We start from the raw sequence: 22,500 nt of genomic DNA, 5'->3' as shown, positions 1-22,500 counted from the left end.
TTGGTTTTAAGTTCAGCTGTTAAACTGTTTTTGTGTCTATGCAGGTACCTATCTTTGCCTTTCACACACAGCGTGTTTTCTGAATGCACAAATGCATCATGAGGTGTAATTTCCTCATGAGTGCGACAGAAAGAGAGAGAGAGAGAGAGAGAGAGAGAGAGAGAGAGAAAGAGAGGTCAGGGTGAAATTAGATTGGAGGCTGATTTATGTGAGGCTACCAGTGCCCAATGTTACCTGTTACCATGGAGAAAGCTGGCACTGGTGCCAGTACACATAAGTGTTACTGTAACAGAACACTGAGCCTTGTGTGCTTTGTGCTGTGTGTGTGTGTGTGTGTGTGTGTGTGTGTGTGTGTGTGTGTGTGCGCGCATATGAGTCCACAGTCCTGAAATGGAGACAGACTGGGTAATGTTCAGCCCTAAATGGTAAGCTGTGGTACACTCTCTGATTCAGACTTTTCTAAATATGCTCATGGAAAAGAAAATCCTCAATACATAACGTCTCCCTGTGTGTTTGTCTGTCTGTACACCTGTGGAAGTGTGTGTGCATGTAAGAGAATCAAACAGCGAGCTTGTGCCCAAGAGCAGCACCAAACACTCGCAATGCTCTTACAAGGCCTGGAGGTTTTGCCTATGTTTGGTTGTGAACCAAAGTCAGTTTCTTCAGGCAGTGTTTCTCTACGACAATCCACCTGTGTAGCATGCACAAAGTGTAAAGGCACACCATTTTATCTCACTCTGTTTTGTTTTGATTTGCAAAGACCACAGATGCTCAATTTAATTAAATACAGGCTCACATGAGCACACTTACAAAACACGCACACAAGCACACACACACACACAAACTCGTGCCACATGCTGACCAGGGGCAGTAAATACCTTGAAAGTGAATTAAAAAGTGTCAGTGGAAATAAAACGATTAGGACTGTTCCTGTCTCAGATTAAGCCTTAACGTGTTCTCCATCACAACGACTGTTTGGTACAAAGCAAACAATCACTCACAGATTCGGCAAAATACTCTGGGCAATATTCAATATGACAGAATGGATTACTATGAATCGAAATGTGTGACTATACCTCGAAGACGAAAGAGCTCGTCTGTGCAATGAGAGAGAAAGGGTGTGAATGAGCGAGAGAGAGATGTACTGTAGGGGAGAGAGGAGAGAGAGAATGCATTAATCTGAAAGGAGCACTGAAGCTAGAATCGTTAATGTCAGAATGATTGGTGAGGGGGCTTGAAGACTTTTGCCACACACACACACACACACACACACATACACATGCCCACACACACACACACACACACAACACTCACACACACTCCTAGAAGCCAAGCCCGCTCCACAGCCAATCCTAGAGGGGCTTGAGTTATTTCCTTGGAAGCCAGTAAATGCTGATCTGTGTTCAAGAGAGATGATAGGAAAATCACCCTGAGTCAGTCGTCCTACCCCAGCCAGTCTTTCTTTGGTCTGTCCCTTTGTTTTGGTCTCTCAATCTCTTTCATTCATACACATGTTGAAGGGGACTGTAAGTGTAGAGAGTAGACTCACACTGTGTGAAAGGGGATGCATCGTTGGTTCCGTGTGAGTGTGTACGTTTGTGTGTGTGTGTGTGTGTGAAACTATCTATTACACAACACTGTTTTCACAAATACTACAAATAAGAGTGTAAAACTCTTGCATAACCAAGAGTGTGTGTGTGTTTGTGTGTGTGCGCTCTCTTGCAGGGTGAACTCGGAGCGGCGTAAAGAGAAGTCGCGTGATGCGGCCCGATGTCGGCGAGGTAAGGAGTCGGAGGTGTTCTACGAGCTGGCCAATGAGCTGCCACTCCCACACAGCATCAGCTCCAACCTGGACAAGGCCTCGGTCATGAGGCTCACCATCAGCTACCTCCGCCTCCGCAGAGTCCTCAATACTGGTGAGAGAGAAAGAGAAAGAGAGAGAGAGAGAGAGAGAGAGAGAAGGAGAAATTGCCAAAACTGCATAGTTTCCCTTAACATCACAGAACATATACAATTATCTAGCTGTATATATCTCTGTGGTAACATCCAATATACACAACCCATGAAATCCACAAGAGAGAGATGTTATTGTTGTATTTATTTATTTTTTAAGTGGTTTTCTTCTGCTTTGGCAATATTCCATCTACAGCTATGTCATTACAGCTTATTGACCTGAAATTGAATTGAGAGAAATAGATGAGAGAGACTTCATCTTGAAACACAACATCACCTATCTGTGTGTTCACCCACAGAATACTAATGATGAGGAGGTGAGGAGTGGTGGTAAAGATCAGTAGACGGGGGGGGAGGGGCGGGGATGAATGAGTAAAGGAGAGAGAAGAGGAGAGGAGAGAGAGTGAGGAAAGGATTGTGTGAGGGGGTGAAAGAAGTAAAGAGAAAAAGGACTCCACCATGAGACACTCTACCTGCCTGTCTGCACAGTAGTAATTGTTGAAAGGTTGTGTCTGCCTTCTAAGACACGAGACACAGAGAGAGGGTGTGTGTGTGTGTGTGTGAAAGAGAGAGCGAAAGAGAAGGTGATGATGAGGAATAGAGGGTGCCTCTGTTGTCAAGATCTCATCTCAGCATCAGCTACCTCTGGAGACCTCTAAAGTCAATACAGGGGGAGGAAAGGATTGAAGGAGGAGAGAAAAACGCCTACAGAGACAAAGACATGGAGCAAAGTGCTGTGAGCTTGTAGAGCTTTAAAAGGTTCAGCTCTGGAAAAAAATCAGAGATCACTGCACATTTTTCAGATGTGTCAAATGAGTTGACGGTCATATCCAAATTTGCAGTAGTCTCTTAATTTTGAATATGAACGTCAACTCATTTGAATGTCACTCAGCAACCATAGGATGACATCAGAAAAATGTGCAGCGGTCTCTTATTTTTTTTCCAGAGCTGTACATGGCACATACTGCTCAAAAAAGGGAACACTTCAATCATACACTGGATCGGTACTCTGACACTGTTTGGTTCTGAGCACAAGTAAAACTTTTGAGGCGAGTGTTTTATTTTGCAAGAACTGTCAGACATTCTGTGAATGTAGTTTGAGAATGGAGAAAAGGGTGGAAGGTTTCGAAAAATGTGTTTTAACAATTGTGGAAAACTGTGAGTTTAGTAAGTGCTCCCCTATTTTTTCTGAGCAGTGTAGTATTTCACCATTGAAGAAAATCAAATATTCCTTCATTTATGTAAGCCACATACTGTACAAGCTGCACTTCAGGATGGTGTTTGTGGTGCATGATGGTTGCATGTGCTGCGATTTAACAGTTCCTAAATGAGAATATGCAAATTGAAATGCATTCCACTTGACTGAACCCCATAATAAAAAACACAACTTCATTATGAGCATGACATTTGGGCACACACCGCTGTAGACTGCTCCTTTACCTTATGTCCTTCTCTTTGTCCTTCTCTCATTCACATTCTCAACAGCTGTGTGTGTGTGTGTGTGTGTGTGTGTGTGTGTGTGTGTGCGTGTGCATGCATGCATGCATAAAATGGTTTGTATTGGTTTTGTGTACTCTGATATATTGCATGCTGTAGGGTATGGCTTGCTATTTACTCTCTCATTCTCTTTCTCTCTCTCTTTCTCTCCCTCTCTCCCTCCCTCTCTCTCTCTCTCTGTCTTTCTCTGCCTTACTCAGCTGTAAAAGTGGAGCAGGAGTCTGAGCTGGACATTCAGATGAACAGCATGTTCTTGAAAGCTCTGGACGGTTTCCTGATGGTTCTGTCTGATGATGGAGACATGGTCTACCTGTCTGAGAATGTCAACAAGTGTCTGGGGCTCCCCCAGGTAAGGATGAGCACACACACACACACACACACATACATATACACTGACATAATCAGAGTCCTTGGGGAGCAAATGGCATTAAAGGAAATTAAGAAGTGTTGGTAGAGGTCACATCTTGGCTTTTGTTCTGCCTTTGTGCAAACAGCAGCAACATGAGCCATTAGTCTCCAGAGATGCGTAGATCTCTTAGACTAAGGGGCCGTGCACACGACACCGGTTTTTGTGAGACCGGTGAGGTTTTGTTAACGGTTACGCCTTGCATGTACACGACGCCGGCAGTTTAGGAGACTGAAACCGACAGCTTTTGAAACCGGCTTCCGAAGTGGGAACTTTTGAAACCGCCGGCTAACTTTCGCCGTGTAGACGCCTGTAGGTGCGAAGCCGGCAACTTTATGACGACATAGCCCCACCTCTCAACTCAGCCACGGCACTTGACCTGACATGTTGCTTGTCAAAACAAACAAAACCATTTATTTATCATATTAAAATGTTTTTCTTTCCCCTAGTTAAACATTAGCTTACTGCATGTTAGTGTTTTCTCCAGTGGTGCTCAGACCTAATGCAATGCGTAGGCTAAGCATTTGAAATTTCACATAGCAGTCACATACCTTGAAAATGAACTTTATTAGTTTAACAGTTGAATTGAAAACCGAATTGTCTGTAGTCTCCTTATTTCATGCGACTGCTTAACCAGAGCACTTATTAGACATTCTCTGGCTTAACAAACTGTTTCAACAATGTTTTTTTCTTCACGCCGATTCACACCTAAATTATCGTGGAAGCTTTGCACAGCGGCGCCATCGACTGGTGTGGCATATGCACTACAGCACATTTAGCCGGTTACACCTCTGTGTGTACATGCGAGTTTTTTTCTTGCCGGAGTCGTTAAAGGTGTGAAAGCGGTAAGAGAAAATCCACCCAGCGGTGTCGTGTAAACGGCCTCTTAATCAGCTTGTAAGAAAAGGTTGCAAGATTGTGTGTGTGAGTGTATGTGTCTTTGTATATGTGTCTGTGGGGTGCTTTGATGTATCTTTACATGTTGTCCACCCCTGTGTGTACTTGTCAGATTGATCTGACTGGCAACAGCATCTTTGACTTCACACACCCCTGTGACCATGACGAGATCAGAGAGACGCTCACCCACAAAACAGGTGAGGCGCAAAACAACATGTGACCGCTTCCCTTCCTCCCATCTCATCTTATGTAAACAAAACATCTCATATGTCTTCTGTTTCACTCTCCTTGTCTTATGATCTCTCCATTCTTTCTCTCTCCCTGTCCATGTCTGTCGCTCTGTCCGTCAGCTTCCTCTAAGAAAGGGAAGGAGCAGGATGCAGAGAGGAGTTTTCTGCTGAGGATGAAATGCACTCTGACCAGTAGGGGGCGCACTGTCAACGTCAAATCAGCTACATGGAAGGTAACCACCACACACACACACACACACACACACACACACACACACAAATATCAAATCACACAAAGTCATCAACATACATTTTGACTATAGACCCTTTCAAGAGAGTTCCATTATCAGCATCATAGTTGGCCCCACAAGACTTCCTTTTTAACATTCCATATGTTATCTTAATGCAGAGGAAGTAGATTGGGACCCAAGTAGAACGTTCAAGCATTGTTTTTGTTTTTATTGTTGAAAGGGTCTATATGTAAGGGATAATGGACGACACGGTGGTCTGTTCACAGAAGTTAATGCACGGTCAAGGTTGTAAAACGGCCCGACGCGAAGCGGAGGTGCATTAACTTCTGCCTCGTAGTGCATTAACTTCTGTGAACAGACCACCGTGGAGTCCATTATCCCGCTTATTCCACTGTTGCCACTTGCGTTGTGTTCATTTCCTGTTACAATTTAAACGTTTTAATCGCTAAAACTGTCTTGTTTGTAGAACTAATTTCTTCCAACCCATATCAACTAATTTCTCAACTCACAGGACAAACTGCCGTTACTAGTTCTAAATGGATGGTTGCTACGGCCAAAGGCCAGTCGTTAGTTCTATCTCTCCCGTTGTCAAGCGGGCGTATCCCAAGATTCTGATGAACTTTAGCTTTGAAACATCGCTTTTACTTAGCCTGCTGTCATCCATCTAGCTAAAAGCCACCTCCGTCATATGCTACAATGTTGCAATGTTCTGAACGTCTGCATTTTACAGCTCGGATGCAACGTGACAGTTCATTTAAACTTCACAACGAGTTTGGCGAATTAATATACAAGTGTGATACGGCCAAAAAAATGGATCTGCTTCATAGGTGTGCAGATAACATACGGTTAATGGTCGTTCTAAATTACGTAGGACAATGGGAAATTCAACCAAGCAGTGGAATAAATGATGATGACTTTGTGTTATATTACATGCGTGTGTTGTGATGCAAGCAAGCTGATCAGTGTCCCTTTCTGTGGTCTGGCCAGGTCCTGCGCTGCACGGGGCAAGTGCACATGTGTGACCTAGTGGTGGGGGCCACTGCGGGTGTGAGTGGGAAGGCCTCCGCCACCGTCCCCTCCCTGGTGCTGATCTGCCAGCCCATCCCTCACCCCGCTAACATCGAGGTCCCGCTGGACTCCAGGACCTTCCTCAGCCGCCACACACTGGACATGAGGTTCACCTACTGCGACGAACGGTAAGTGATGGGCACACACAAACTCTCTCTCTAACACACACACACACAAAAAAATCTTTTGCCGTTATATTTCAGATCAAGGACATTAGCTATGTGTAGAAGACTGTATTCAGTTATATTGACTGTGGTGACTTTATAACTGAATTGCATCAATAAAGCTAGAGTGCCACCCTGTGGTGAAGTCTGGGAATAATAGATAAGAACTGATAGTATGAATGCCTCTATGCGTATAATGCATCATGCATTTATATATAATTATTCACACAGGTTTATTATATCTTTAGTGATTTATGTCATAGAAGTTGTTATATCTAAATGGGCCTGAATTGAATAGTTATTAACACTAAATCATATTACAACATCAGCAGATGTTCTGGATACTTATATATGTGTGTGTGTGTGTGTGTGTTTTTGTATGTGTGTTGGCAGTATTACTGAATTGTTGGGCTATGAGTCAGATGACCTGCTGAACCGCTCTGTATATGAGTACTATCATGCCCTGGACTCAGACCATCTGACCAAGACACACCACAGCTGTGAGTGCACGCACACTTACACACACACACACACATACATACACACACGCATACTGTACACACGCACGCACACACACTTGCGTAATTGATTTTTACTTACCTGACCTGTTTTTTCTCATCTTTCTGTGTGTGTATGTGTGTGTAGTGTTTGCTAAAGGTCAGGTGTGCACAGGTCAGTACAGGATGCTGGCTAAGAGGGGAGGCTTTGTGTGGGTCGAGACTCAGGCCACTGTCATCTACAACAGCAAGAACTCTCAGCCACAGTGTGTGGTGTGTGTCAACTATGTACTCAGGTAATTTACATGTGTCAAATGTACTTGTACATGTGTGATGTACATGTTAGTAAATAAGTGTGTGTGTTTATATATGTGTATATATATTTATGTGTGTGTTTGTGTGTGTGTATATCCTATGTGTGCAGTGGTGTGGAGATGGAGGAGCTGGTGCTGTCCATGGAGCAGACGTGTGTCCACCGTGTGAAGCAGGAGCGGGACGAGGAGGCCAGCTGTTTGGCACAGTGCCCCCTGCAGGTGGCCGTGAAGAAGGAGCAGGCCCACGAGACGCAACAGGAGGAGGTGGAGGTGGAGGAGAAGGCAATGAAGCTGGAGACTCCGTCGTCTGTGGAGGTGCTGAGGGAGGAGTCTGAGGCACTGACCCTGCTAGCTCCACCAATCACAGGAGACGCAGTCATCACACTGGATCTCAGCACAGGTTGGTGAGACCACTCACACACACACTAACCCACACATTCTCTCTCTTTCATCCTTTTTCCTTTCTTTCCCCCTCTTTTTCTCTTATTTTTCTTCTTCTTTTTATTATCATTATTATTATACTCTCTCATAAGCATCTATTCATGTGCTGCGAGATGTGCAATCATCATTTCTCTCATCCTCTTTCACAAACAGAAATACACAAACATTCTTAGATCTACTGGAGACTATTATGAATCAGTTTAAATATACATAGAACTCAAAATCCTCATCACTTAACTCTACCTCTCTCTTTCTCTCTCTCTCTCTCTCTCTTTCTCTCTCTCTACCTCTCTCTGTGTTTACATTGCTTTCAGACTCGGACATCACTGTCCTGAAGGACATTCAGCTCTTCAGTGACGTGATGCTGCCCTCCTCCAGCTCTCTGCTGGCTCCACCAACCTCTGGCCTGTCGGAGGACACGCACTCCCCCTTCCCAGAATCCTCCACTCCAGACTGTTCCAGCACTGAGAGCTCTGCGGGGGTAAGTCTCGATCAAGTGCCAGAGAGTGCTGATATCTGGAGTGATCCGTAAGATATAAGATACAAGCAATTAGACTCACAGGACTGAGCTATAAGATACAAGCTATTAGACTCACAGGACTGAGAGCTGACCCCAGAATAGTTTGGCAGCAGTGTGTGTGAGATGTAGTATAGTGTGCATAAAATAATATGGTTATATAAAGGAAAGAAGCAGAAGTAGGGTGTGCATAGAATAATATGGTTATATAAAACTTATACAGTGCATCTTTGTGGGGTCTGATGCCCAACCAGTATACTTTGGAATCAGAATTAGGTTTATTGCCAAGTAGGTTTTCACATACAAGGAATTCGCTTTGGTTTCAAGGTGCATGGCATACAATAATTAAAATACATAAAATACAATAGCACAATAAATAGGCAACGTGTTAGGACGAGACAGACAACCAGACAACCATACTTATGGTATATATATGTGTGGATTTCTGGAATTTTCTGAGTGGTCTTATCTCCTCTGCAGCCTTGCAGTCCTCTGGAGTTTTCTGACCTGAGCACAGACTTCAAGACAGACCTGGTGGAGCGCCTGTTCTCCATGGAGATGGGCGCCGATACTCCTTTCGTAACACAGGTGAGTTTTTCCCCTTCACGTCTTTCCATTCACATTTCACCTTCACATCCACCAAGCAGACAGAATGAATTAAAACAGGTGGAGAGATCAGAGGGACTGTTAGGAAATCAATGCTAGTGTTAAAGCCCTTGGTCAAATACCAAGCCTTCAGAGGATCAGATCTTTTCAGAGGATACAGATCCAATGTATGTGTATTTCTTCAGAGGATCAGACCCTGACCAGTAGGAACGGCTAAAGTGCCCTTGAGCAAGGCACCTAACCCCTCACTGCTCCCCGTGCGCCGCTGTTGTTGCAGGCAGCTCACTGCGTCAGGATTAGTGTGTGCTTCACCTCACTGTATGTTCACTGTGTGCTGAGTGTGTTTCACTAATTCACGGATTGGGATAAATGCAGAGACCAAATTTCCCTCACGGGATCAAAAGAGTATATATACTTATACTAACTTTTGTCTTTTTCAATGCCCGATAGCAGTCCATGGATGATCTGGATCTGGAGATGTTGGCCCCATACATTCCTATGGATGATGACTTCCAGCTGCGCACACTCTCCCCCACCAACTCCCTCTCCCTCAGCCCACTTAAACTCCAGTCTCAGGCTCCAACTCTTCCACCCAGCCAGCAGGCCTCCACCAGCCCCAGCGAGATGCCCCTTGCTGGGATAGTTAGCCAGGTGGAGGCCGCCAAGACTCCAATTCCACTGGCCTCTTATGTCTTCCAGAGGTACGTGTGTGCTTAAAGTTATTTTTTATATGTTTCCATGTGTCATTTTCTGTACTGTATATCACATGAACTGCATTCTGTTGCTCTAGATCGCCCCCACTGGCTACCAAGAGTACTCCCCAATCAGTCAGTGTCAGAAACATCAGCGATAAGGCCAACGCCAGTGGCAATGTCCCACTGAAGAGGAAAATAGAGACTGTCCCCACTTTCTCACAGGCTGTCGGACTGGTATGGATGCGTTATTCAGCCACTACTTTCTACATGCATTTCTACAATTATGAGTTTTGCTTTTGTACATACATGCATGCAAGTGTAGAAAGTATGTGCTTTGCAGAGGATGTGTGAAATCATACATGCACACATATTCATCATCTCTCTCTTTCTCTCTCTCTCTCTCTCTCTCTCCCTCTCTCTCTCTCTCTCTGTCATCGTGTGCTGCAGGTGGTGTTAGACATGGATCAGCCAAGCAGTAAGATCCAGAAGCTACAGCTGGCTGGAGCGCAGGGTCTCAACAACACAACTATACTGTTACTGCCTTCTGGTGAGCCCCCCACTAAACCACTAGCCCTCACAGTATCGGCACTATCCGCTACGACATGGCTGCCTGCCACCTGGCACCAATTAAAAAATGGTGGTGATCTGTGGTAAATACAGATGTAGGAAATTAGATCAATCAGATTAAAAGCTCAGTCTTTAGAAAGATTTAGCGCAGGGGTCTCAAACACCCGGCCCGCGGGCCAAATCCGGCCCGCGTCCTGCCCAATTCCGGCCCGCGACGTATGACAAAATAATAATGTAATCCGGCCCTTGAGGCTATTAATTGCGACAAACAACGATACTGCTTAAAATAGACGATAGATCCAGGTACGGTGACAAATCTCATTTGTAGGCCTACTCTACTCTTCAAACCCAAAATCGCTGCGCAAAGTTTTCAGGAAATACTTGTATTACACGCGAGAAACACAAAGACGTGCATATGTAATGACGCGGAAGCGATGCAGGCCATAGTGTTGCAGAAATTGAAGCAGAAATTAAGCAGAAATAGGCCTACACCAAATGTTGAAAAACGTTCACATGTGATGAAGTCTTAGGTTAGCTATGTTATTCACCTATTCTAATTCTGAAGAAGAATATCCTTTTGGAGATTATGATCGATCGTCTATGACAGTGATGGTCACGGTGCGTCTCTGAATGGAGGTGCGTGTATACAACGGTGTCCACTAAGCATACCATGCTTGTTTCGACCCTCTGCCCAACATAGCTTGGAGGTTGCAGTGGTAATCGTGATAATAGTGTCCGTAATGGATGTGGTACAGACAGCAGGGCTAGTAGAAATAGGGCTCTAAAGAACCACAAAGTCACCCGCAATATGATGCGAACTTCTGGGTACTGCAGATTACCCGCGATAGGAACTGTTTGACCAGAATACTTTATTATAGGCCTATATTGTAGTAATCTGTTACTAAACCACAACATCTTAGGTGTTGGTATACATCTTAGGTGTTTTCCTGTTAATTTGTTATGTGGGTAATATGAAAAAAGGAAAGTAAACCTGCTTAAATATGTTCATCCAGTATTTACTGAAAGGTGCATAATTTGAGGTGCTTGCCATCCAGTGACAAATTAGATGGGTAAATTTACCCCCTTCATAAACTTTTGTTTTACTCAAAGATTTTTACATTTACAGTAGGACTTTATCTCTGACCACTTTCAAGCCATGGCCTTTTGAAATTTTGATATAAAAATCCAATGGTGTTGGCAATGGCTTTCTTTGCCAGGTTTGCCAGGTTTAAAAAAGTTATGAGAGGAAATATTTTTATTTGGTGTGAAACACACACACATACCTGTTTTTATGTTTTTCATTTATTTTATAATTTGTATTAATATTTATTTTATCATTATTTTATTTATAAGCTAAGGTTGCTAGCACAGGTGTCTAAAACTAGATAAAAACACTTGCACTTTCTGTTTGCAGTTTTGTGTGGTATTTGAAAAAAAGAACATTGCATTTCAGAAATAGCCGGCCCTCCAATCAGATGACGTTGGCAGAATTGGCCCCCAGCTCATTTGAGTTTGAGACCCCTGATTTAGTGTCAGTAAAGCTCAGACAAATGTGGTCATATTGTGGATCCAGTAAAAGCTTAACATGTTGCAATACCATGTGTAGCCACTAGGAAGCACTCTTATCTCATTGTCTAGGTGACTGACTTTCGTTCCATCTCTTTTTCTCTCTCACTCCTGGCTTAGACCTGGCCAGTCGATTGCTGGCTCGTTCCTCTAAGGGCGAGTCAAATCTTGGGTCACTCCCCCAGCTGACTCGTGATGACTGCGAGGTCAACGTCCCGGTCAATGCCCGGCAACACTTGCTGCAAGGAGAGGAGCTTCTGCGAGCGCTGGACCAGCTTATCTGAGGGGACAACGTTGAAGAGACTGTTGAAGGAACTTTAAATGAAAGCCCCGGTTCTTGTTCTCCCAAAGAGTCCTGTCACAAAGCACTTTCATACTAAACCTTGCCCTATATCTCCAGATGCCGTGTAAGGCAACAGTAGCATCACTGCCCTCTGATGAAAGAGAGAGAAGAGCCGCAATGGGGGCACACTGATTGGTTCAGAGAGGTTAGCCCCTCTTCCTTTCTCTGTGTTTTTTTTATCTTCCTGTCAGCGATTTTGGTCCAAGTAAAACAACAGGATGTTTAGATGTATTGTACATGTGTTTCCTGTGTCCATGGTTACTGGTGTGACTTCAGCTACTGCTGTATGTCACTTGTTGTTCTTTTTCAATGTGTGCTGCAACGCAACAAAACCTTTCCTGCTGAGACGCAACAATTTATTACATACTTTGCATGTATGAGTGCATATTGTGAGTATCCAGCTGTTTGTGTGTGTTTATGTTTGTATATCTCTGTGTTTGTGTGTGTGTGAGTGTGTGTGTGTGTATGTGTATGTGTGTGTGTGTGTGTGTGTGTGTGTGTGTGTGTGTGTGTGTGTGAGAGAGAGAGAGAGAGGGAGAGACAGAGAGTGAGTGTCTGTGTAATGAGTGAGCCTGCAAGCTCACACTCTTCGATATAAAAATGGTCTGTCACACGCACACAGTGACCTCAGAATGCTTTACTCTACAGCCACCCGCCATAGGCGCACAACTGTACATAGAAATATATATTTGTCTTTTCCAAAAAAGGGAAGATTTAAAACCAGCAGTCCGTACAAGTCCGTAATCATGTTTGTTTTTATAAGTCAACTGAACTAAAGGTGTCACCATGTGTTTCCTCTCATTTTGCTGACTTGCACTCATTGTACTTGCCTCAGTGTAGTTGTTGCTATATGAAGCACCTTTCAAACTGCTGCTGTCCTAGGTGTACTGTATGTTAGGCTAAACATGTAGGCTGCTTCTGTCTGTTTCTTCTTCACTGTCTTTGCACTCCAGATTTGACAACAATACTATGCCAAGGTAGACATTACTTGTTTGGTACACAGGCTTTGTTACCCTACTGAGGCACTATAGTGAATAGAAACATTTCTCTGGATTTGAATGTGTTTAGTTGTCACAGGCTTTTCTGCATGCATAAATATGTAACTGTTCTATGTAGCCAACGTGTGCTGTACAATCATGTATTCTTCTGTAAGGAGCGTGCTTACGTCATGTTGATGTTTGTTTTGCTTTAAGCACGTCTCGACCATTTACCCGAGGGAACCAGAGAGCCATGTCGGCCGTTTTAACCAGATTTCGGCCCGTACATCTGTATATGTAGGCTTTTATAAGCAGCATAAATATACATTGAACACATTTACTTGGTGTTTTAACGCAGCGTGTGTTTTGCTGAGTTCTGTCTCTGTCCAGATAGGCTATTGTCGAAAATAACAAAATAAAAAAGCTGTCATAACAACGATGCTGTCGTAAATAGGCTACTTGTTCCAATTACACATAATAATTTATGTCTACACTCAAAAGCAAACTGCGGCAATATTGTTTTATTCATATACGTAGTCTAATGTTAACCTTTTTATCGGACTGAAATAGTGGCAATACACATTGGATGTCGTAGCTTCTTTCTGCCCGCCCTCATAAGATCTGCAGATGAACGCACCCACAATTTGACCTGAACGAAAACGAATAGAGGAGGCTCTTGTATGCAGCCGCCTACCTGTGTCTCATTAAACTGACCTTCATCGTGCGCAAGGAGTGAAGCGACTTGTATGGACTTCATTTGTATTTAAGCGAAGGTAAACATGAGTAAACCTAACACCTCCAAACTTAAGAAACTTTTTATGAAATCAAAGTCAACGGAAAAGGAAAACCACATTGAGGAGAAACATGTCCAGGTGCCGCGCAGTGAGATCTCCAGTCCCGGCGCGAAGTCAGCGACCCTACCGACGAGTCCGTTGGGTGTCGGGAGCGCAGCGAATGATGTCTTCTCACCTACGAGTCCTGTGAAGAAGCGATTTGGGTCGCTGCGAATTCGGAGATCAAAATCAAAGGGACTCAGCAGCGGTTCTATGGTCAGCGACACGGACTCTATGAATTGCTCGTAAGTTATATGATGCTGCATGTTTCCCTTTTTGGAGTTGTTCGACTTCCCACGCAACTATAGACTTGCATACAATTAATGAGTGGCAGTAGTTGTGTTCCTCACATAGCCTATCCCAATCAGTCCAACAGCATGCATGACGCCTTACAGACCACAATGTTTTGGTGGAAGAACTTTCTCACAAAAAGTTAGATGTAGACTGGTATTGTGTTTGGTACTCTTCCGAGGTAATAAACAATTCCAGATTTTCCGCAAAGGTTCTTTGTACTTCAACAAGCAACCCGGTTCTTGTTGCGCACGTACAAGGAAGCCATATGAGCCTGAGCCTGCAAAGTGTACAGTCTGCGGAGAAGGCACCATAAGCAAGGGTGGAGGCTAAACGCAAGTAAACACAGTTTATCCACTTAAAATTCAGAAATAGAGTGGAAAAAAATAAACACTTCTTATTAGAGTTTATCCACCTCTCAAAAGAGTTTATTCACCTTATTGCAACTTTTAACATTCAAAGATCACACCGTAGGCCTATTATCCAATACATATAATCACATTCACAATATGTACACTCACCAACACTCTGGGAACCATTTAATACCACTGGTGTTGTTATAAACATTGGACAATAACCTCCACCATCATCAAACATGTTCTGAATGCCTTTTTAAAAAATCCGATACCGCATGGCGCAGTCCACCTTACCGAGATCACAGAATGAATAGTTTACCCACTACACCTCTTATTTTACCACTACATCCCTAACCATAAGGAATAGTGTACTCAGACATAAACACTTGCATCGCAGCCATTGTGAGGATGAGACAGCAGTGAACTGAAAGCAGGGCATCTCTACCAGTCTGCCACTTACAGCTACTACTACTCAGATCGTTCAGGTTGTTTCCTTCTAAAGAGATACGATACACTGCAGCCTATATGCATGATGTTGAATACACAAATAAAAAAAATAGATTTGGACAATAGAGGCACCCAAAGAGGATTTTATTGTACTGCCATAACCCTTGTTGAAGTTCACCCAAATGCTTTCACCTCACCAATGCCAATATTTTCTGTCAAAAAATAATCACCATCTACCACCTCTAGCAGTCAAATGTCCTTCAGCAAATACCTTACTCACCTAGTTTTCATTCTCAAAATTGTTTTTAACCAGTTTGTTTGCTTGGCCAACTCAGGGTTCAATAGGGTTCTAGTTGGCTTGGCTTCTAACACTGCCTGTTAGAGTAAATAAAGTTTTTAGGCTGACATTCAGCAGATAGGGGCTTGTGTCCATATCAGATAATGTGATCAGTTCCTTTGTGATAAGGAAGTATGCAATGGTCATTCAACAATTAATTTGATCTTTTTTCTGAAGTGTCTGCTGATGATTATGGATAGAGTAATTATTCATTAGGAAATCATAAACAAGTCAACAGGGACTTTTCTAATCAAACAATAGATGCACAGTATTAGTGGTTAATTCTTCGATGTAAAAAGCAGTATGATACGTTCACAGTTGAAATGATCTAAAAGTATTTTATGGGCCATTTTTAAAAGCGTACAGCTTTAAGTCGGTTTTATCATCCTGTACATGTGGTTACTTGTTTGGTGGAATGGGATAATTATTGATTTTTTCATCACAAATAACTGACAGTTATCTATTAGACCGGTCAACCTTATGCACTAGTGTAGCTGTAAACCACATTTCTGTTTCCTCCAGGCTTGTTCTACTCAAAGTTTAAAGTTCTCAGGTGGGCCATGCAGGCCCTTCAAGATTTAAAGATCATTGCGTATATTTATTCACATCTATTTACATTTTATTTATCCAAAGTGACTTATATCAATTATATTGCAAGGGTCATTGTCCCCAGAGCAACTCAGAATTAAGTGCTTTGCTTAAGGGCACAATGGTGGAAAAAACAATAATTGAACCCACAGGTTCTGGGCACTGCATGCTAGCCCAGATCCTTAACCACTACACTACTACTGCCCCCTTATATATGCTATATTAAAGGTGCTCTAAGCGATGCCATGCGTTTTTTAGGCTAAAACATTTTATGTCACTTACTGCAAACATCACCTAACCAACCGCTGTGGACATCTCTGTCTCTCTGTGGACAGCCCAGACTCCAAAAACGGCAACAAAAACAACCTGGGCAAACCTAGCCCATAAAAACATAACGGTAACACTTTGTAATAACTACACACAATTCATCATTTAGTAAGCCTTTGTTACTTATTAGTTAATGGTTTGTTTATCATTAGTAATTTCTAATTTATCATCAGTAAAGCATTTGTTCACACAGTTATAAATAGTTTGTTCATGGTAAATAAGCCTATATCTAAAATATGTTTATACATTATTGTTAATACTTAATAAATTATGCAATGATATGTTTTTGATTAAGTAATATTTCCATTATTTAACAGTTGTTACATACACATGTACTAATGATTAGTTAGTGTGAGGATACATATTTTATAAACCACTTCCTAATACTATAATTCATAATGCCTTTGATCTGATCGGACAGTGGAGAGTGTGACAAGAAGTGGGAGAGAAAGCTGTGATGGGATTGAGAAATGGGCACGTGGACCCAATATGGTACGGGCGCTGTAACCAGTTGCACCACAGCGCCCTCTCAATTAGTCACATCTTAGCAAGGGTGTTTGTCTCTGTGTGAACCCCAGCTTCAGGACAACCTGAACGAATGGGAATGATACAGTTTGACAATCATCCGCTGTACTGTATCTCCACTGAATTCCCACCACCATGACACAGTAGTGACAAATGCAAAGTCATAAACATGCTGATGGGTTGTGAAAGTGTGGATTTGTCACTGTACAGCCTGCAGGCCCATGGCTGATAAGGCATACCAGTGGGGTCTCTGAAGACTACAGGTTGGTGCACCTGTTGCTTAGTTTCAGTGAAAAGAGATTAGTGATGCACAGTGCTCACCTGGAAGACTGGAATCGCCCACTGACAAAGTGACTTGCAGTTTTTATTTTTCAGTTTGTTAATTGAGTTGTATAAAACAAAGTTGCTTTGCAAAATGGAGACCGGGTAAGTGCATAAAGCTTGTGCGACTTATGGTTGCGGCAACATGCCGAGGCCTGTTTTATATCCTGATGGGTAGAGTACAAGTGGTTGCAATGCACTATGGTTTATAGTCACAGTCGCTGTGGTATGGTTTGTTTTAAGGATACATATCCGCCTAACATTTGCTTTGTTGACTGGTATTGGCTAATTGACAAATTATATGACATTTACCGATGGCAGCGGCTGATGTTTATCTGTTATGTTGCATCAATTCTGCTCCAGCTAAATGTTGTGTAATGCATGGGCTGGCATACAGAGACAGTGCTTTGATGGGCCAAAAGACTTGGAAATGGTTCAGTTGATGATGAATATGTGTGTTTCCCTGCCACTAAAAGGTATAATTAACAACAAAAATGAAGTAAACAAACAAAAAAAATATAGGTTATTGGCCAAAATTGTTACAATCGTCATTGGCCAAAATTGCTATCAGTATCAGCCCAGAATTTCACAATCGGTGCATCGGTTTGTTTGTTTGTCATTTATTTGGATAAGGTTCGTCGTCCCATCCACAACCTTTCTCTCTCCCAGCCCACTCTCTCCTTCTTATTTTGCCCTCTCACCTGTGTTGGTTTACCTTTGATGTACAGTAGGCTACCAAACATGTGTGTGTATATATATATATATATATATATATATATATATATATATATATATATATATATATGCATAGCTCACTGCTATGCATACACACAAACACACACACAAAAATTAAAACTGTAACAAGTTGACAAACAGCATAGTTTTGACTGATAATTGTATACCAAATTAAAGTAATATCTACAGATAAGATACACAGTGACACTGCACTATGTACAATAACGTCATAAAACAGGAAATCAAACAAAGAGATCAACTCTAAGTTCATGAAGATGAAGAGGTTGTGAAATGAAAAGGAAGTCTCACACTGTCTCTCACTCTGGGATTTGTCTTGTCATGGCATGTTTTGTTGCGTCCAAGTTAAGAAGGTCAGATTGTACATGTGTAAACATTGACAAGTCTAGCATGGATGCTCTGGTAGGAAGTGGTTTTCAAGAGATCTGCCTGTATATTCTAACCTAAGAATGTCCTGATTATTTTTCATTAGTAAATGTCATGAAAATCTGATCTTTGTTTTGACCATCCATGAAATGTGATACTGAACAGGATAAAAGGAGCATTTGCCACAAATCTCACCCCCATCTTGAATATCAAAAACACAGTCATGCATGTCTTAATGAATGTCTTTTGAATGGAGCGTTGGCATCAGCATGACATTGATTGAGGTTTGAATCATATTATGTGAGTGTACATATGAGCGTACATATCTTATCACTGCAGCTAAAAGTCAGTGTGTGTGTGTGAATGTGTGTGTGTGTGTGTGTGTGTGTGTGTGGGGGGGGGAGAGATAGTGTCGGAGCAGCCCTGCCTGCAGCTGACCCCACCTCTGCTTATATCAACCTAATTGCCTTTCTCACAGCTGGGAGGCAGCTATGCTGCTGAAGTCAAACGCTGTTGGGCTGGTTCTGTGGTATGCATGGCAAGGCCTCCTTCTCGCGTCACTTGACTGTGTGTTATGACAGTTCAAACTGTTGCTTTGAACAGGTTTGTCTTAGTTAGTTATGGCAAAGCTGAAAAGCTAGCCTTAAATGTCTTTTGAGTGGACTGTTAATCCACTAGTCTGTCGACAGGAACAAAAGCTGTTTGCTTGGTACGTCGCGGAGTAACACACCTTAATGGCCAATGGCTAAGCATGGTTCTACTGATAATATAATTTCAGCAACCGTTCACTGCTGAGGTAAACTTTACAGCAGGGGACGAGAATTCAATTATCATTTATACCACAAACATTAGTCTTCAAAGTATAATCTAGCATCAGATTAAGAGTTTATAAAATGACAATAAAGCAGTCCTCTCCACCTGCTCCTTTACTTGCTCTCAGTAATGGTGACTAACTCAGTATGCAGTGTTTATAATAAGGTGGTTAAGCTGCAATCCTCACTAAACCATACCAGAATGGGCCACCACATCAAACTACATGCCGTCTGTTAAAGGCATACTCTGGGATGTCTGGGCTTCTCAGGCACTTCATTGCCTGATGGGTTGATAACAGCATACCTCACATGTATAAACAATTATTATCCAATGATACATACATGACTTGATGCCTTGTTAGTCATAGAATGACTGTACAGCTGATTCACAAAAAAATATTTGTTTTGTAATAAATTTGATGACGATAGTAATGTTGGCGATTCTGATGAAAATAATATTAGCAGGGACAACTGCTGTAGCAGATTTTCACTACCAGGCTGGCAAGTGATGTCATGTTGACATTATAATGGAGATTATGTCTTTAAACTGTTCGTTGGTGATGAAGATTAGCGATAATAGAGTGTTCAGCATCTTGCCCTTTTAAAATGTCAAAACATAATCTGGCTGGCACACATCTACATAGTCAGCCAATGCACTTATCCAAATCTAATTATACTTTTGAGCTTGAGAATGTAATGAATAAAATACTTTCACATTCAAACAGCCCTATAGATTGTATCCGATCAGTACAAGTACAAAACAGAAATACAGGTACAAAATCCTCCCTGTATCTATCAAGTAGGGTTATAAATGTGAATCACATATGACCTGTTCCTGTAAGGAAATTTAGGTTAAGATTAAGTTTAATTGATAACTTGATTACAGTAATTGATAAATATCTAATATAACTTATATTATGTTTGACGTTGTAAAATACTTATTCTGAACACACTGTGTGTGTGTGTATGTGTGTGTGTGTGTGTGTGTGCGCTGCTTGTGTGCAGCTTGAGGTGTAGATTACAATTAGAAATATTTGACTGTGAATGAGGCATCACTTCAGAAATCCCTGCCTTGCGACCGCCTGAGGAGCAGGGTGTGGAACGTGGGGGTGGGTGTTAAGGAGGGAGGGAACGAGGCTGTTGTTTATCACTCCACTCATGAACCTGCCAGAGGATTCTATATACCTTTTATTTGCTGACTCCGTACCACTTACACTTTCGTAATGCCAAGGTCATGACCCTGCCTGTTGGCCTATTTTACCCACCTATGCTTTTATGTATCCCTATCCCTATCTTTTTTCCACTATTTACTGTGCAGTATACTGTATATCAGGCCTGCTTGTGTGTGGATAACTTATCTGTCTGTCTACCACTCTTTCTCTCTCTTGTTACTGTCTGTTTGCTTTAAAAAAGTAATTAGTTATAGTTACTCACTACTTGTTCCAAAAAGTAACTGAGTTAGTAACTGAATTACTCTATGATAAGAGTAACTCGTTACCAGGGAAAGTAACCATTTAGCGTTACTGTTACAAAAAAGTTGCTATATGTCAAAAGAATTTGGATTTTTGAGCAGTTTTGAGCAGCCAGTTGAAATGAGTAGAACAGACAGGTGTTTGTAGGCTACATAACTTTTGATATTTATTAGATAGATAGATAGATAGATAGATATATAGATACTTTATTGATCCCCAAGGGGAAATTCAAGATATTGCACAGACCGATTGACTTCAGCCTGTGTCATAGGTTTTTGTTGTGAAGCAGAAAGATCTAGCTTTTGCTGCTTGGAGGACTTTGCTCCGAGTCCTTCTTTGCTAGTGGATGGCGAGCTATCATCTGTGGTGGAGGTATCGGTGTTTTTTTGGCCACTATAGCTTTAGATACATGTGTGAGATGCTTCATTAAATTAGCGTTGCTTACAACAAATGTCGACAAAGTCTTCGCTCCTGGACATAATGTACACATTACATGCACGTTCTTGCCTTGATGAATTTGAAATAGTGCTTATATTTCCACCTTAAAGGTGCCATGTGTAAGAATTGAGGTAAAAATATCCAAAAAATGAGCTACACGCATCAAAAGAATGAGAAGAAATAAGGGCGATGATGTCATTAAAAAAATGACAAGGTATAGTGCTGCAGATATATCAACCTGAATTAGCATGCTAAATTACTAGCCACAGCCCGACAGGTGTCATAATACCAGTTTCGGCCATGGGAGGCAGTATGCGGGCAACATAACCGCCAGCCAAACTGCAAGACACGTTTCCCGGTTGTTACTCTAGGGTAGACCATCTTACTTTCTGGAGGTATACTGCCCCCATTTTTTATGAAATGTGGAGTATGAAATAATTTTTCGACAGACATTACACATGGCACCTTTAAAAATGCCAACTTTTCGGATTGCTCCTGACCTCTGCTATCGTAGAATCTCTATTTTAGCTGTTGCGTGTGTGTGTGTGTGGCACGTGTGCTGGCAAGTGTGTAAAAACACTGGCTCTGATTGGCTATCATGAAACATGACTCTGCCTTAGCCAATCATAATCGCTTACGTCGTTATTAACCCACCTCCTCACTAGCTGTGAGCCAGGGTGCGTTCGGATTAGTTTATTCAATCAATGCATAGTAACGCACCGCATTTAACGTCCAGTAACGTTAACGGCGTTGTAATGACGGGAAAAGTAATTAGTTAGATTACCCCGTTACTGAAAAAATAACGTTGTTACCATAGACTGTAAAAAATATGGACAGAACGGTGCAAAAATAATTCAGTGGAAATGCATCGATTCCAGTTGCTGCTACTGGAAGAAACTGGAATCCATGCATTTCCACTGAATTATTTTTGGAATCTGATCCCTTCTCATACCTGTTCATTCTTACTCGTTCGAATTTATCGTGACTAAATTCAAGATGGCTGCAAACGTTAAACTTCGCGGAAGATACTGTCTGTATAAATCGCCTTGTAAGTAAACTACCAGTGCTTTTTCAAAGTTCTCAATGTCTCGTTTTAAATGTCAGGGCCCTCGGAAGTCTACCAATGAAGTGTGGAGATGCATTGAGCCTCGTAAATGGGTGTAAAACAGTGATTTATTTGCATGGCTAGCCCGATGCCGAAGCACCACTACTGAAAAAGCTGTTGGTAGCATCGGCTAACTAGCGCCAGATTTTGGAGTGCAGGGGACAAGTCGAGATGGGCTATGAGACATACGTTCACACTTGGTATCATGTTTCAACACACTTTAGGTCAATATCACACCGGAATTCTCCTTTAACGTCCAGTAGCGTTAACGGCGTTGTAACGACGGGAAAAGTAATTAATTAGATTACCCCGTTACTGAAAAAATAACGTCGTTACCTAAACGTCATTTTAAACGGCGTTATTCCAAACACTGATGAGGAGCTCAAGGCCAGGGTGAACACACAGTTAGGCTACTAGATCGCAGAGGACATCTCTGACACACACACACACACACACACATCACACTAACACCTCTTCATCCTACATACATGCACCCACACACTGTATACACTCACATACTGTACACACAAATACACACAC

General features: G+C 42.2%; 2 protein-coding genes across 4 annotated transcripts in view; both read left to right on the top strand.

The window, feature by feature from the left end:
* Positions 1-13,425, top strand: part of LOC125284495 (hypoxia-inducible factor 1-alpha-like) — a 19,237-nt gene extending 5,812 nt beyond the window's left edge. For 2 of the 3 annotated variants that reach the window (XM_048228466.1, XM_048228469.1), the window contains exons 2-15: positions 1,726-1,916; positions 3,651-3,799; positions 4,866-4,950; positions 5,104-5,216; positions 6,222-6,430; positions 6,860-6,966; positions 7,112-7,259; positions 7,388-7,677; positions 8,033-8,199; positions 8,716-8,823; positions 9,292-9,542; positions 9,632-9,770; positions 9,984-10,083; positions 11,790-13,425. In XM_048228466.1, coding sequence (XP_048084423.1) covers positions 1,726-1,916; positions 3,651-3,799; positions 4,866-4,950; positions 5,104-5,216; positions 6,222-6,430; positions 6,860-6,966; positions 7,112-7,259; positions 7,388-7,677; positions 8,033-8,199; positions 8,716-8,823; positions 9,292-9,542; positions 9,632-9,770; positions 9,984-10,083; positions 11,790-11,953 — 2,221 coding nt within the window. In that variant the 3' untranslated portion in view covers positions 11,954-13,425. The remainder of the gene's footprint in view (positions 1-1,725; positions 1,917-3,650; positions 3,800-4,865; positions 4,951-5,103; positions 5,217-6,221; positions 6,431-6,859; positions 6,967-7,111; positions 7,260-7,387; positions 7,678-8,032; positions 8,200-8,715; positions 8,824-9,291; positions 9,543-9,631; positions 9,771-9,983; positions 10,084-11,789) is intronic. The other variant, XM_048228468.1, reaches the window with a different exon arrangement.
* Positions 13,426-13,673: 248 nt separating this feature from the next.
* The window catches only part of crybg1a (crystallin beta-gamma domain containing 1a), a 58,702-nt gene continuing 49,875 nt past the window's right edge, over positions 13,674-22,500 (top strand). The window contains exon 1 of the mRNA XM_048228462.1: positions 13,674-14,067. Coding sequence (XP_048084419.1) covers positions 13,769-14,067 — 299 coding nt within the window. The 5' untranslated portion in view covers positions 13,674-13,768. The remainder of the gene's footprint in view (positions 14,068-22,500) is intronic.

Source organism: Alosa alosa, chromosome 19, assembly GCF_017589495.1.
Source record: "Alosa alosa isolate M-15738 ecotype Scorff River chromosome 19, AALO_Geno_1.1, whole genome shotgun sequence".
Classification (NCBI taxonomy): Eukaryota; Metazoa; Chordata; class Actinopteri; order Clupeiformes; family Clupeidae; genus Alosa; species Alosa alosa.
The sequence above is the reverse complement of the archived record's forward strand: the minus strand, read 5'-3'. Positions and strand labels throughout refer to the sequence as shown.